The sequence below is a fragment of the Callospermophilus lateralis genome, chromosome 8 (assembly GCF_048772815.1).
Source record: "Callospermophilus lateralis isolate mCalLat2 chromosome 8, mCalLat2.hap1, whole genome shotgun sequence".
Lineage (NCBI taxonomy): Eukaryota > Metazoa > Chordata > Mammalia > Rodentia > Sciuridae > Callospermophilus > Callospermophilus lateralis.
The window spans coordinates 84,622,973-84,635,865 of record NC_135312.1 but is presented as its reverse complement, the minus strand read 5'-3'; the positions used below and the strand labels follow the sequence as shown (position 1 = coordinate 84,635,865).

Below are 12,893 nucleotides of genomic sequence, written 5' to 3'. Positions count from 1 at the left end.
CCTGTCCAACTTTGAGAGGTATAGATATAGATGAGTTAATTAATCTGCAGCTATTTTATTTTATTTACTTATTTTGGGGTGGCTTACCAGAGCTTGAATTCAGGGGCACTCTAAGACACATCCCCAGCCCTATTTTGTGTTTTGTTTAGAGACAGGGTCTCACTGAGTTGCTTAGAGCCTTGCTTTTGCTGAGGCTGGCTTTGAACTCAATACCCTCCTGCCTCAGCCTCATGAGCAACTGGGATAATAGGCATGCAACCACTGCTCCTAGCTTGCAGCTGTTTTATTATAATATTAAATGCTTAGTGTAAACTTATTTAAAAATTAGATTACTGTTGCAGTTTTTAAAAGAAAATGAACATTTTTCTTATCTAAGTTTAGAACCAATTAAAGGATAGATACAGAAGTTAAAAAAAATAGAGATTAAAGAATTTATTCATTTAACAAATATTTGTTGGCCAGGCACTGTTCTGGATGTTAGAGATAGAAAACAAGAGAATTAAAAACTCCTGCCCTTTGGAGCTTGCATTTGAGAAGAAAGAAATAACATAAATCAATAAATTATATATTATACTAAATAATTGTAATGGAGAGAGAAAAGTAAGGGGTGGGAATGCAGGAGGGTGGGGCTCTCACAAGGTCACATCTGAGTGAAGACTGGCAGATGAGGACCCTTGCAGATGAGTGGAGAGTTCTGAAGGGGAGACCTTGAGGTAGGAGCAGACTCCTCCATGGCTCTAAGGAGGGAGCTGGGTGGAAGGAGAAGGGTTGGGAAAGGCTTGTCAGTTGTTGTAAGGATTTTAGATTTAAGTGGATGGGGAGCTTTCTGCCTGCTAGAACATGGATCAGAAAGTAAGTTTTTTAGCCTTGTGGCCACAGTGAACTTCTCAGAACTTCATTCCTATATTGACAGACCCACTCCCCCAACCACCCAGCCCCAGCCCTGGGTGTCCCCGTGTTTTCCCTGCAGGGTAGGCTTGCCTTCCTGAGCTTCCAGGGACAGGCAGATATACACCTAAAATTCAGATGGGGTTGGCTCTGAGCAGCTTACCTGGTGATAGGTACTTGATAAGTATTTGTTAAATGAATGAAATGAGAGGTAAAAATAATGAACCATGTTTACCCTGATTTGTTCCAGAAATTAATTTGAATACCTTTGAAAACAGAAATTTTTAAAGACTTTTCTCTAAGAGATTGAGGAAAAGGGGGCTCTTTGGATCTAGAGAAAACACATTATTGGAGATTTAAGTGGATAGTGCCCAAGAATACATGAAAAATTCAATCCTGTCATTAGCTTCTTGAAAACCTTTCTTGTCAATCTTGTGCTGTCTTACATTTGCATAAAGGATAATGTAGTATCTCATCTGAGAAACCATATTCAGTTGATTTCTTTTTATAGTAATATTTTCAGAAACTGGTTTAAATGTAAAATTTAGATATAAATTTTTAAATGACACTTGGAAAGTCAGATAAAACAATTAGTGTGTTACTTTTTTTTTTTTTTTTAAGAGACTCTGTGGGTGGAATTTGCTTGTGTTTAATTTGGGCTTGAAAAGAGTGTTCTGAGCCTGTCACAGTTTTGCCCATTGTGTGGGCTGCATTATTTGGCAATTCTTATGAAAATGATCTCACTCCAACTGATAAACAGGAACCCAGACAGCCAAATTCTAGAAACAGACCCAGGTGTAGACTTGACATGCTGCCTTATAGAACAAAAGAACCACAGAGAGTCAGATAGAAGGCAGGCAATCAGGTTCCTCCTGATTTTACTAGCAGCGTTTGTGCTGCTACACATATTAATGTTGCTGAAATAGCTGTGGTTGAATGCAGTCAAGCCAACATCTGGCCAGGATAAAATATCCATCCAGCATTTTCCTGGACTTTATTTTATGTAATGTAGTATATGTGAACTGTTCTGTAGGAAAAAAATGCTAGAAAGAGAAGCCTCTACCCAGCACCACTTTTCTGCTTATTGCTCAATGAATTTGCTTTCTTAACGCCTGAGTTGCACTAAAGCTTAGTTAAAAAATAAATAAAATAAAATAAAGATTGGCTATATGAGAAGCTGTGCAAAAGCACATTGAGGTTAAAAATTTCCAAGATATTTTTTTCTGAAATGTCGCTAGTGCTAAACTAAAAACTTTTGAGACCAAGAGATTTCTAAAATAAAAGTGTTTATTAAGTTGATGCAGATGCTTGCCAGAAAAAAGGACCAGATCCTAGGATAGATTTCTGTAAGTACCAGCAATAAAGCTAAGAGAGTGGTTGGAAAAGTGTCTGCTGAGCCTGGAACTAAGAATATTTTTATAATAAAAATTTGGAGAAGGAAGTTTAAGTTGTTTAAGTTGTACCAACATTGACTGTAGAAAAGGGAGTAGGATAATATGTGGTTGTTGTAGGTTTTCAACAGTAATAGGATTTAAATCAAGGTTTTAGTATATGTTCAAGAATATGAAAATCTTTCATTGGTTTCACCTGCTGCTGTTAACAGCTCCTCCAACCCTAGGAGTGCTCTGAGTCACGTCCCCAGCCCTTTTTAGTTTTCATTTTGAGATGCTGTCTTGCTAAACTGCTAAGGCTGGCCTCAAATTTGCCATCCTCCTGTCTTAGCTTCCCAGGTAGCTGGGAATATAGTCAAGAGCCACCACACCCAGTGGTTTTGTCTATTTATAGCATGTGGGAAACAGTGTGGGGAAAACAGACCAATATTGCCCAGGAGCAAACTGGAGGCTGTATCTCAAGGTGGCCACAGGGAGATCAAGCTGAATCCGTACCCACCCATTAGATATTGCCTCTTCTACCTCCCCAGCCCTGCTGAGAGTTCCAACCTCCCCTGGATCTTTGCATGAATTTGCTGAGACAGTTTCAACCAAGGACATTAACCTGGGCTCCAATCCAGCTGGTACAGTGGGAGAAGAGCTCCTGCCTGTTTCTTTTGGTTCTATAAAATGAGAGCTGAAGCAAAGGAGAAGTTCCCTCAGTGAAAATAGTGTGAGTTTAGGGGTGTCATCCAAAAGGCAGATGTCCACTACTATATTGTAAAAACCTGAGCAGGTTGTTTTTTGTGTGTTGGAAATGGTTCTTGTTGTTCTAAAACAAAAACTTATTTTTATAGCGTTATGCCTTCCCTTTCAGATGGCAATGAGATCCCAGCCTCAACTTTGATGGATGTTTTGCTAATGAAAGATTTTAAGCTAGTCATTAACAAGACAGAATATGATGTACAGTGTCCTCAGAAAGGTAAGAAACACAGTTCTCCAGCTACCTAAACTTTTCCCTTTAGCCTTGACTTTTACAGGGTACTTAGCAGAACTTGTTAAAGACAGAATTCTTGCTAGTGATATAGCTCAGAGGTAAAGTGCTTGCCTAACAGGCATGGGCCCCAGGTTCAATCCCCAGGACTGCAAATAAACAAACAAAACCCAGAATTCCCTGAGGTATTCCACAGTGGTGACTTTTCTCTTGCCTTAAGCTGCATAGTTTTTCTCTGATGTCTTACTGTGAGAATCTGGTAACGCTCCAACAGGTAAAATTCACAAAAATGTGGGCATGACCTCCAAGACTGGGCCTGTTGAGTTTTTAAATCTCAAAAGAGTTGGTTACACTGAGGCTCCAGAAGTTTTTCAGTTACAGTCAGGTGTTTCTACTCTGGCATCAGTTCTTTGCAGGTTTCTGCTCATGAGTTTCTGTTCTCCCGTGCTGTGATTCTCTGTATCTACCTCTCTTCTCAATTTGGGGGACAGTGGTTTGTCTTGCAACCTCAGTTCTCAGTTTTGTGTGAGTGTGTGGCACGGGGTGCTGGGGATCGAACACAGGGGAACTCTACCAATGAGCCATATCCCTCCCCTTTTTATTTTTTGAGACAGGGTCTTGTTGAGTTACTGAAGCATTGAAGTTGTGATACTCTCTCCTCAGATCTCCAGAATAACTTTAAAATTAAAAATTTTTTTAAAATTAGTTCTAATCAGTTATACATGATAGTAGATTCATTGTACACAAAAGGAGCAGAATGTTTTGCTTCTCTGGTTGCATATGAAGTAGAGACATACCATTTGTGCAATCATACATTTACCTAGGGTAATGATGTCTGTCTCATTCCACCATTTTTCCTACCTCCTTACCCCTTCCCCGCTCACCCCATCCAAAGTTCTTCCACTCATCCCATATCCTAGCCCCCCATTATGAATCAGTATCCACTTATCAGAGAGAATATTCAGCCTTTGATTTTTTTGGGATTAGATTACTTAGCTTAGCATGGTGTTCTCTAGCTCCATCCATTTACCTGCAAATACCATAATTTTATTCTCTTTTAATGCTGAGTAATATTCCATTGTGTAAATATACCACAGTTTCTTTATCCATTCATCTACTGAAGTTGCTTTTCCACAGGTTAGCAATTGTGAATTGAGCTGCTATAAACATTGAGTGTCTGCTGTTTTTAAGTCCTTTGGTTATAGACCAAGGAGTGGGATAGCTGGGTCAAATGGTGTCCAGAGTAACTCTTACAGATCTAAGAAGAGTTGTTGATTTTCATTTGTTTTTATTTACTGTTACAATGGAGTGAGGACTCTCAAGCTCCTATAAATGCCAGTTTGGAAATTGGAAGCCTTACAGATTTTTCCCCCCTTTGGTATGGATTTTTGAGCCCAGGGGTTCTTTACCACTGAACCGCATCCCATATGTTTTATTTTTTATTTTAAGATAGGATCTGTAAGCAAAAATAACCAACACGGTTTCGGCACCATTATGAAAATACAAATAACCAGGATGGAAAACCTCAAACATATCAGCAGCTTCCCTTTATTCCACAGCAGAGTCAATCAGGTACTAAAAGGGGCTCATTTTCTGGATACAAAAATGGCCTGCCAGTTACAGAAGGAATCTGAGTTTTATAGTTTACAATGAGAGTGGTTTAATCATTGGCAACTTCAGACATGTTGGTTTGGATAGTCAGCAAAGAAGTTGTAAGAAGTCCAGAACTCATCGTCATTGGGAAAAGCTCAGAACTTTTTTCACTGCTTCTATTTGCTTTTCTCCTTCCAGGATTCATCTGCAATGGGAAAGGGTAAAAGTCCAGGGCCGTGTGTCAATATCTGCCTCTTCCCTTCAGGACCCATTGTGACTGGGAAGGGATGAATATTTGCTTTTGGTGGGGATGCTGAAGATGAACCCAGGAAGGGATGAAAGTTTGCGTTTTCCCTGGGGGGTGAAGATTGTTAGTGGGAAAGAATTTATTGGGCGAGGTTTAAAGTTTGGCTAATTTCCCTCCCTCCTTCCAAGCCACACTGTCTTTCTGTTTTGCCCCCAGGGCTGTTTTATAGGAATATTATTTTTTCATAATCCTTCAGAACCTCCCTAAATTGCTGAGGCTGGCCTTGAATTTATAATCTTCCTGCCTTGGCCTTATCACTGGGATTAAAGGTGTGTGCCACTGTGCCCAGCTGGAAGTCTTAATTTTTTAAAGAGAGATTTTCTCTTCATTTCTCACAACAGGTTGAACATCTCTAATATGAAAATATGAAACCTTCCAAAATGTAAAACTTTGAGGGTTAATATGACATATATTGAAAATTCCACACTTGACCTCCTGCTAAAGGTTGTAGTCAAAATGCAGGTGCACTAAAAATACCATGTAGGGGCCAGGGGTGTAACTCAGTGGTAGAATCACTTGCCTAGCATGTTAAAGGTCCTGGGTTCAATCCCCAGCACTATTTAAAAAAGAGAAAGTGTGTGTGTGTGTGTGTGTGTGTGTGTGTACACACACATATATATGTGTGTACATATATACATGCACGTGTATGTGCATATGTAGTATAAAATTACCTTCCATCCATGTATAAGGTGTATATGAAAAAAATTTTATATTTTAATTTGGACCCAATACCCAAGATATCTTATTACATCTATGTGAATATTCTAAAATTTAAAAATAACCCCAAATTTATAATAATTTTAGTCCCAAGCATTTTTTTCTCTTTCCACATTATTTTATTGGTACATTATGGTTAAACATAGTGATGGGATTTGTTTTTACATATTCATACATGCATACAATAGTACAATATTATTTGGCCAATATCACTCCCCAGTAGTTCTCCTCTCCCTCCCTGCTTCCCAACTCCTGGTCCTTTACTGATCTCCCTTTGATTTCATGAGATCTCTGCTCCCTGACCTTTGTTTTCCTGTTTTCCTCTCTAGCTTCCACATATGAGAGAAAACAAATGACCCTTGACCTTCTGAATTTGGCTTATTTTGCTTCAAGTTCCATCCATTTTCTTGCAGATGACATAATTTCATTTTTCTTAATGGCTGAATACAACTCAATTGTATGTAAATGCCATATTTTCTTTATTCATTCATCTGTTGATGGACATGTAGAATGGTCCATAATTTAGCTGTTGTGCTGTCAGAAACATGCATGTATCACTATAGTATGATAACTTTAATTCTTTAGAATAAATACTGAGGAGTGGTATAGACACATTATATGGTAGTTCCATGCCTAGTCTTTTGAGGATCCTGTTTATTTCCATATTTGTTGTACTGATTTACAATCCCAACAACAGTGTAAAAATGTCCGACATCATTAGTAATTATGGAAATATAAATCAAAACTATACTGAGATTTCATGTAACTCCAATTAGAATGGAAGCCATCAAGAATACAAACAATAATAAATGCGGGAAAGGATTTGAACATTTTTTTCATATTTCTTTTTAGCTGTTTGTATTTTTCTTTGAGCAGTGTCCATTTAATTCACATGCCCATTTATTAATTGGGAAATTTAGGGTTTTGGTGTGTGTTTGTTTTTTAGTTCTTTTTATATTCTGGGTATAATCCTCGGTCAGAAGAGTAGTTAGCAAAGGTTTTCTCCCATTCTGTGAGTTTTCTTTTCATATTCCTAATTGGTTTTTTTTTTTTTTTTGGTTTTTTGTTTGTTTGTTTGTTTGTTTTGCTGTGTGGAAGCTTTTTAATTTGATACCATCCCATTTATGAATTGTTGGCAATATTTCCTGAACTTTAGAGGTCCCATTGAGAAAGTCACTTCCTGTACCCATATGTTGGAGTGTTGGATCTACATTTTTTTCTAGGAATTGCATATTTTCTGATCTGTTTCCTAGGTCCTTGATCTGTTTTGAGTTGATTTTTGTGAGAGACAAGGGTCTAGTGTCATTTTTCTACATATGGACAACCAGTTTTCCCAGCACCATTTGTTAAAAAGGCTGTCTTTTTCTCCAATGTATGTTTTTGGCACCTTTTCCAAGGATCAGATGACTATATCTTTGTGAGTTTGTGTTTCTATCTTCTGTACACTGGTCTATGTGTCTATTTTTATGCTAATACTATGCAGTTTTTAACACTATAGTTCTGTAATATAATTTGAAGTCAGGTTTTTTGATGCTTCCAGTATTTTGGAAGGGGATGGGTTTGGCTTAGAATTGCTTTGGCTATTCTGGGCTCTTCCAAATGAATTTTAGGACTGTTTTTTGTAGTTCTTTGAAGAATATCACTGGTATTTTTAATTTGTATACTGCTAACATTTAATTAAGAATTTTCATATCTGATAGGTCAGTGGTAGAACACATGTTTAGTGTACCCAAGGCCCTGAGTTCAATCCTAAGCATCTATATATAAATCAATGTCCTTAATACATTGAAAAAATTAGTCAGTGGTCAAATTTCCCCAATTATGGTCTCTGTATTTGTTCAAGATCAGGTAAAGTTTATACATTGGTTTAAAGTAAAGAATTTTTGCATTTGAGTTCCTCAGGGATATTGGACTAGAGTTGTCTTTCTTTGCTGTGTTCTTCTCTGGTTTTGGTGTTTGATACATTCAAAAAATGAACTTGGATGTGTTCCATCCCTTTCTATATCAGGAATAGCTTGAGGAATATTACATTAATTATTCTTTAAGTATAGACTTTTTATTACTCCTTCTATGTCATCACAAATTATTAGTCTGTTTAGCTTTTGTATATCTTCTTGATGGAATTTTGGTGGATCATATTTTGTCTAGAAATCTATCTATTTCTTCTACATTTTCCAATTTATTGGAGTTAAGTTTTCAGATTGGTCCCTACTAATCCACTGGATTTCTGTGATGCCTGTAGTGATTTCTCCTTTTATGTCTCTTAATTTTATTAATTTGGGTCTTCTCTCTTTTTCTTTTGATTAGTTTGGCTAAGGACTTATCAATCTTGTCTGTCTTTTCAAAGAACCATTTCATTGATCCTTTATATATTTTTTACTCTCCATTTCATTGATTTCAGCTCTGTTCTTAATTATTTAAAAAAATCTTCCTTCTACTAATTTTGAAATTGGTTTGTTCTTTTTCTAGGGCCTTGAGATGCATCATTAAGTTGTCTTTTTGGTATATGTCTGATTTTCTTATGTAAGCACTCATAGCTATAAACTTGTCCCTTAGAGTTTCCTTCATAGTATTCCAGAGGTTCTGGTATGTTGTATCAATATTTTCATTTGAGTATTAAGAATTTTTAAATTTCTCTCTGATTTCTTTTATCATCCACTCATCATGCAGAAGTGTATTGTTGCATCTCCATTTGGTTGTGTAGTTTCTGTAGGATTTTATTGTGTTGATTTCTAATTTTACTTCATTATAATCTGATAAGATGGAAGGAATCACTTTTCTTTGTTTGCTAAAAGTTGCTTTGTGGACTATATAATATGGTCTCTGTTGGAGAAGCTTCCATGAGCTGCTGAGAAGAAATTGGATTCACCTGATGTTAGATGAAATATTCTATGCATGGGGCTGGGGATGTGGCTCAAGCGGTAGTGCGCTCGTCTGGCATGTGTGCGGCCCGGGTTCGATCCTCAGCACCACATACCAACAAAGATGTTGTGTCTGCCGATAACTAAAAAAATAAATAAATATTTTTAAAAAATATTCTATGCATGTCTTTTTAGTCCGTTTGATTGATAATATTTTTTTCAGGTCCAAAGAGTCTTTATTGACTCTTTGTGTCTGGATGACCTATCTTAATGATGAGAGAGGTATCCTAAAATCACCCAGTATTATTGTACTGGGGTCTATCTGAGGCTTCAGTTTGAGTAGTGTCTCTTTTATGTAATTTGTTACACCCCATATTTGGGGCATAAATATTTATTATTGTTATCTCTTCTCTATGTAGTGTTCTCTTTACCTATATGAGTTACCTTAGTATTTTATTTCTTCTATGTGAAGTATTTCTCTAAGTAAGTTCTATAGTGCTGGCTTAGTAGTCATGAATTCTTTTACTTTCTACTTATCTTGGAAGGCTTTTATTTTCTTTTCAATTTTAAAGGATAGCTTTGCTTGATATAGCAATCTTGATTGACAGTTATTTTCTTTTAGGACTTGAAGCAGATCATTCCAAGCCCTCCTGGCATTTAGAGTTTGTGCTGAGAAACAATGATATTTATTGGCTTATCTCTAAATATGATCTGATGTTTTCTGAGGCTTTTAAAATTCTATCTTTATTCTGTATGTTAGGCATATGTCATGGAGAGTTTCATTTTTGATCTTGTCTATTTGGGGTTCTGAATAATTCCTGTATCTGGATGTCCATTTCATTCTGAAGGTTTGGAAATTTTTCTGTTATCATTTCTCTGAATACACATTGTCCAATCCATTAGCCTGCCCCTCACAACCCTCCTCAGTTTTAATGATTCTTAAGTTTAGTCTCTTAATGTCCCAGAGTTCTTGTATATTCTGATCATGGTTACTTATTTTTTTTTCTTTAATCCTGTCTGAATGTTCTTGGCTGGCCACTTTGTCTTCAAGCTGTAAGATTCTGTCTTCAGCATTTTCTACTCTATTAGAGAGACTTTAAATTGAACCCTCTATTTGATTTATTGTGTTTTATTTCCAAGATTTTGTTTTCAATATCTCTGTTTCCTTATTAAATTTTTAATTCATGTCCTGTTCTGAATTCCTTAATTCATTCAATTGTTTTTCTGTTTTCTTGGAATTTGTTAATCATTTTTATAATTTTTATAATCATTCTTTTGAATTCTTTTTTTTTTTTAGAGAGAGAATTTTTTTAATATTTATTTTTTAGTTTTTCGGTGGACACAACATCTTTGTTTGTATGTGGTGCTGAGGATCGAACCCGGGCCGCACGCATGCCAGGCGAGCGCGCTACTGCTTGAGCCACATCCCCAGCCCCTCTTTTGAATTCTTTATCTGCCACTTATTTGGGGGTAATTTACTGGTAAATTATGAACTTTAGGAGGTGTCATGTTATCTTGTCTATTCATGTTTCTTGTATTCCTGTGTTGGGTTTTATGCATCTATTAGAATGTATTTCTCTTCCACTGTAAGTGTGGGCCTCTTAAGGGTACGACCTTCAGTTACCAAAGTGTCCTAGAGTGATCTATGTTGAGATTCTTGTGTAGGTATGGTATCCACAGCCTTTATGTTGATGCTCTCTGTTTTTGCTATAACAGTGGATTATACATGAGTGGGACCTGAAGGCCCATCCCTAGCAATTTCTACTTATGGAATTAGTTTGGGTTTTTGTCTTTTCTATTGTTTGTATTAAAGTATTGCTTAAGTTTGAGTGTTGTCAATTTGTGGAGCAAGGTGTGCTGTCTTTTGGCTGAGTAGTAGTTTCCACCCTCTGAACTTGTAGTGTCCCAGTTGCTTCCTAGCATCTCACAGAATAGGGGGAAACAAACAATTAGCAACAACCAATGCAAACCACACACAGCATTAAAATAATTGCCAGCTTCCTCCTATTTCATCTATAGTGTTAATTACCACAAAAAATAGGAATGTTGTGGTCAGAGATTGCCAAGTAACCATGAACTAGATCTGGCATAGAAGCAAACTACAGGTGTCAACTGTGTCATCCACAGCAGTAATAATTGAAATAGCATGAGTGGTGGGGGCAGGAGTTTTGTAATCTAATTAATTCTAAAAGATGATAAAAATACAGTTCATTAAGAGAAAAGAAAATGTGATAGGAAGGTAGAAAAGAGTTTACAATTTCAAAAGTTAACAGATAATGCAGAAGATATATAGTAGGTGATGGTTAAAAAGGAGGAGGAAAAATAGGAAAAACAAATAAAAAGGAGCAAAATAGAGAAAACAAGAGAATTTGGCTATTAGTGGCAGAAGAAAAGAGAGAAATAAGAAAAAGTGAAACAAATGAAAACAAAAATAAATAAACCTCAAACCCTAACCCTCAAAAGATATAAAGCAAGGAAAAATAACATTTTAAAAGTGCTATAAATGAGAAAATATATATATTTGTATACATGTCCATGAACCAATCGGCACAGCAAGAACACCAACACACACACAAACACACACACACACACACACACAAAAAAAAAAAAAAAGGATTCTTAATGAAAAATGAAGAATTCCTCTCCACTGAGGTGGTCAAAATAGTGGGTGAAAATGAATGTTCACTGCCTGTGCCCAACTGTCTTTCCCATTTCTTTTCGGGCTATGTATTGAGAGAAAGAGAGCAATGACTGGGGTTGTTATCCCCTTCTTCTTCTTTTTTTTTTTAATCTTAATTTCATTTTTATGTGATGTTGAGGATCAAACCCAGTGCCTCATGCATGCTAGGTGAATTCTATACCACCAAGCCGCAACCCCTCAACTTCTCTTCTTACCAGTATAAGATGGGATGGAGTGGGTGGGGCTGATGAAGAGTTCTGTGGGAGGAGTTCCCAATGCTGGAGTTTTTGTTTGTTTGTTTGTTTGTTTGTTTGTTTGTTTTGGGGTGGTCTCTGCTTAGAAAGATAAGATCAAGACACCTCCAGACCAGGTAGGTGCTTATCTCTGTTGGAGGCCTGGATCTCAGGAGCCCCCAAGAATTCTGCTCAAGGAGCAGGGAAGCCAATCCTCCACACACTCTGCTGCCAGGAACACAGCCTTCCCAGGCCTAGTCCCTAGGTGTACTCACACCCACCTGTTCAGAGTCCCAACCAACTTCAACTGGTCATGTGAACTCCAGACTCAAAGGAGAAGTGAATTGGGCTCCCCTTTGTTTTTCTGACTTGAATCTCCCTGGGTACAATCTTTTCTGTGCTCCTTTCACTCACATTTTGGTAGGCAGAACCTAGGCCACACAGTGAGTGCTGGCTGAGACAGGGCAGTGACTGCTGTGATTTCCCAGCTTTGCAGCAGTACCTGCAGCATGGCCATCTCAAGTTGGCTCCACCTCAGCTCTCTGTGCCCAGTTGAGTACCAGAGAATCAGGGAGCACTTTAAAAACACCGTTTCGCAGTGTACCCTCTGGACCAACCAAGTTCAGTCTGCTTTTCTGATCTGGTTTTTCTATACCAAATCTGTCTGTTGTGTTTTGTGTGTGTGCCAAACACCTCCCACCCCAGGGTGAACCAGAACAGATCCCACTGCCACAAATGGCTTGGCTCCAATGTAGTCTTTCTTCTTGCGTTTAATGTACCCAGATTTCTAGTCTCTTAAGAAGTTCTAACTATTCACTATTGAATTTTAGTTAAATTCCTCTTCTGCCCACCTCATGGAGAAGCAGTACTCCTGCTGCCTGAATCCTGAGCCACAGAGCAGCTGGGAATGAAACCTTCCTCTAATCCACCATCTTGAGTCATCCGTCCCAAGCATTTTGGATAGGGGACAGTCATTCTGAATTATTGTAGCCATTAGCAATATACTTTTGGAAATTTTTCAGTTATCATTACTTCAAATACTGCTTCTGTTCCTTTCTTCTCCATGTACTATTCTCATTGTGCATATTTATACCTTTAGAAATTGTTCTATAGGTCTTAGCTATGTAGGTCCCCCTGCCCATTTTTTTCTCTTTAATTTTCAGTTTGGGAAGTTTCTGTGGGCCTTTCTGTTGATATATGGTCAGGCTCACTGGTTCTTTGCTCCTCACCATGTCGTCTACAGATGAGCT

General features: G+C 37.5%; 1 protein-coding gene across 1 annotated transcript in view; it reads left to right on the top strand.

Moving 5' to 3' along the window:
• The window catches only part of Mcub (mitochondrial calcium uniporter dominant negative subunit beta), a 110,996-nt gene that overhangs the window by 90,444 nt on the left and 7,659 nt on the right, over positions 1 to 12,893 (top strand). Inside the window, exon 4 of the mRNA XM_076864774.1 lies at positions 3,136 to 3,240. Within this exon, the coding sequence (XP_076720889.1) occupies positions 3,136 to 3,240 (105 nt within the window). The remainder of the gene's footprint in view (positions 1 to 3,135; positions 3,241 to 12,893) is intronic.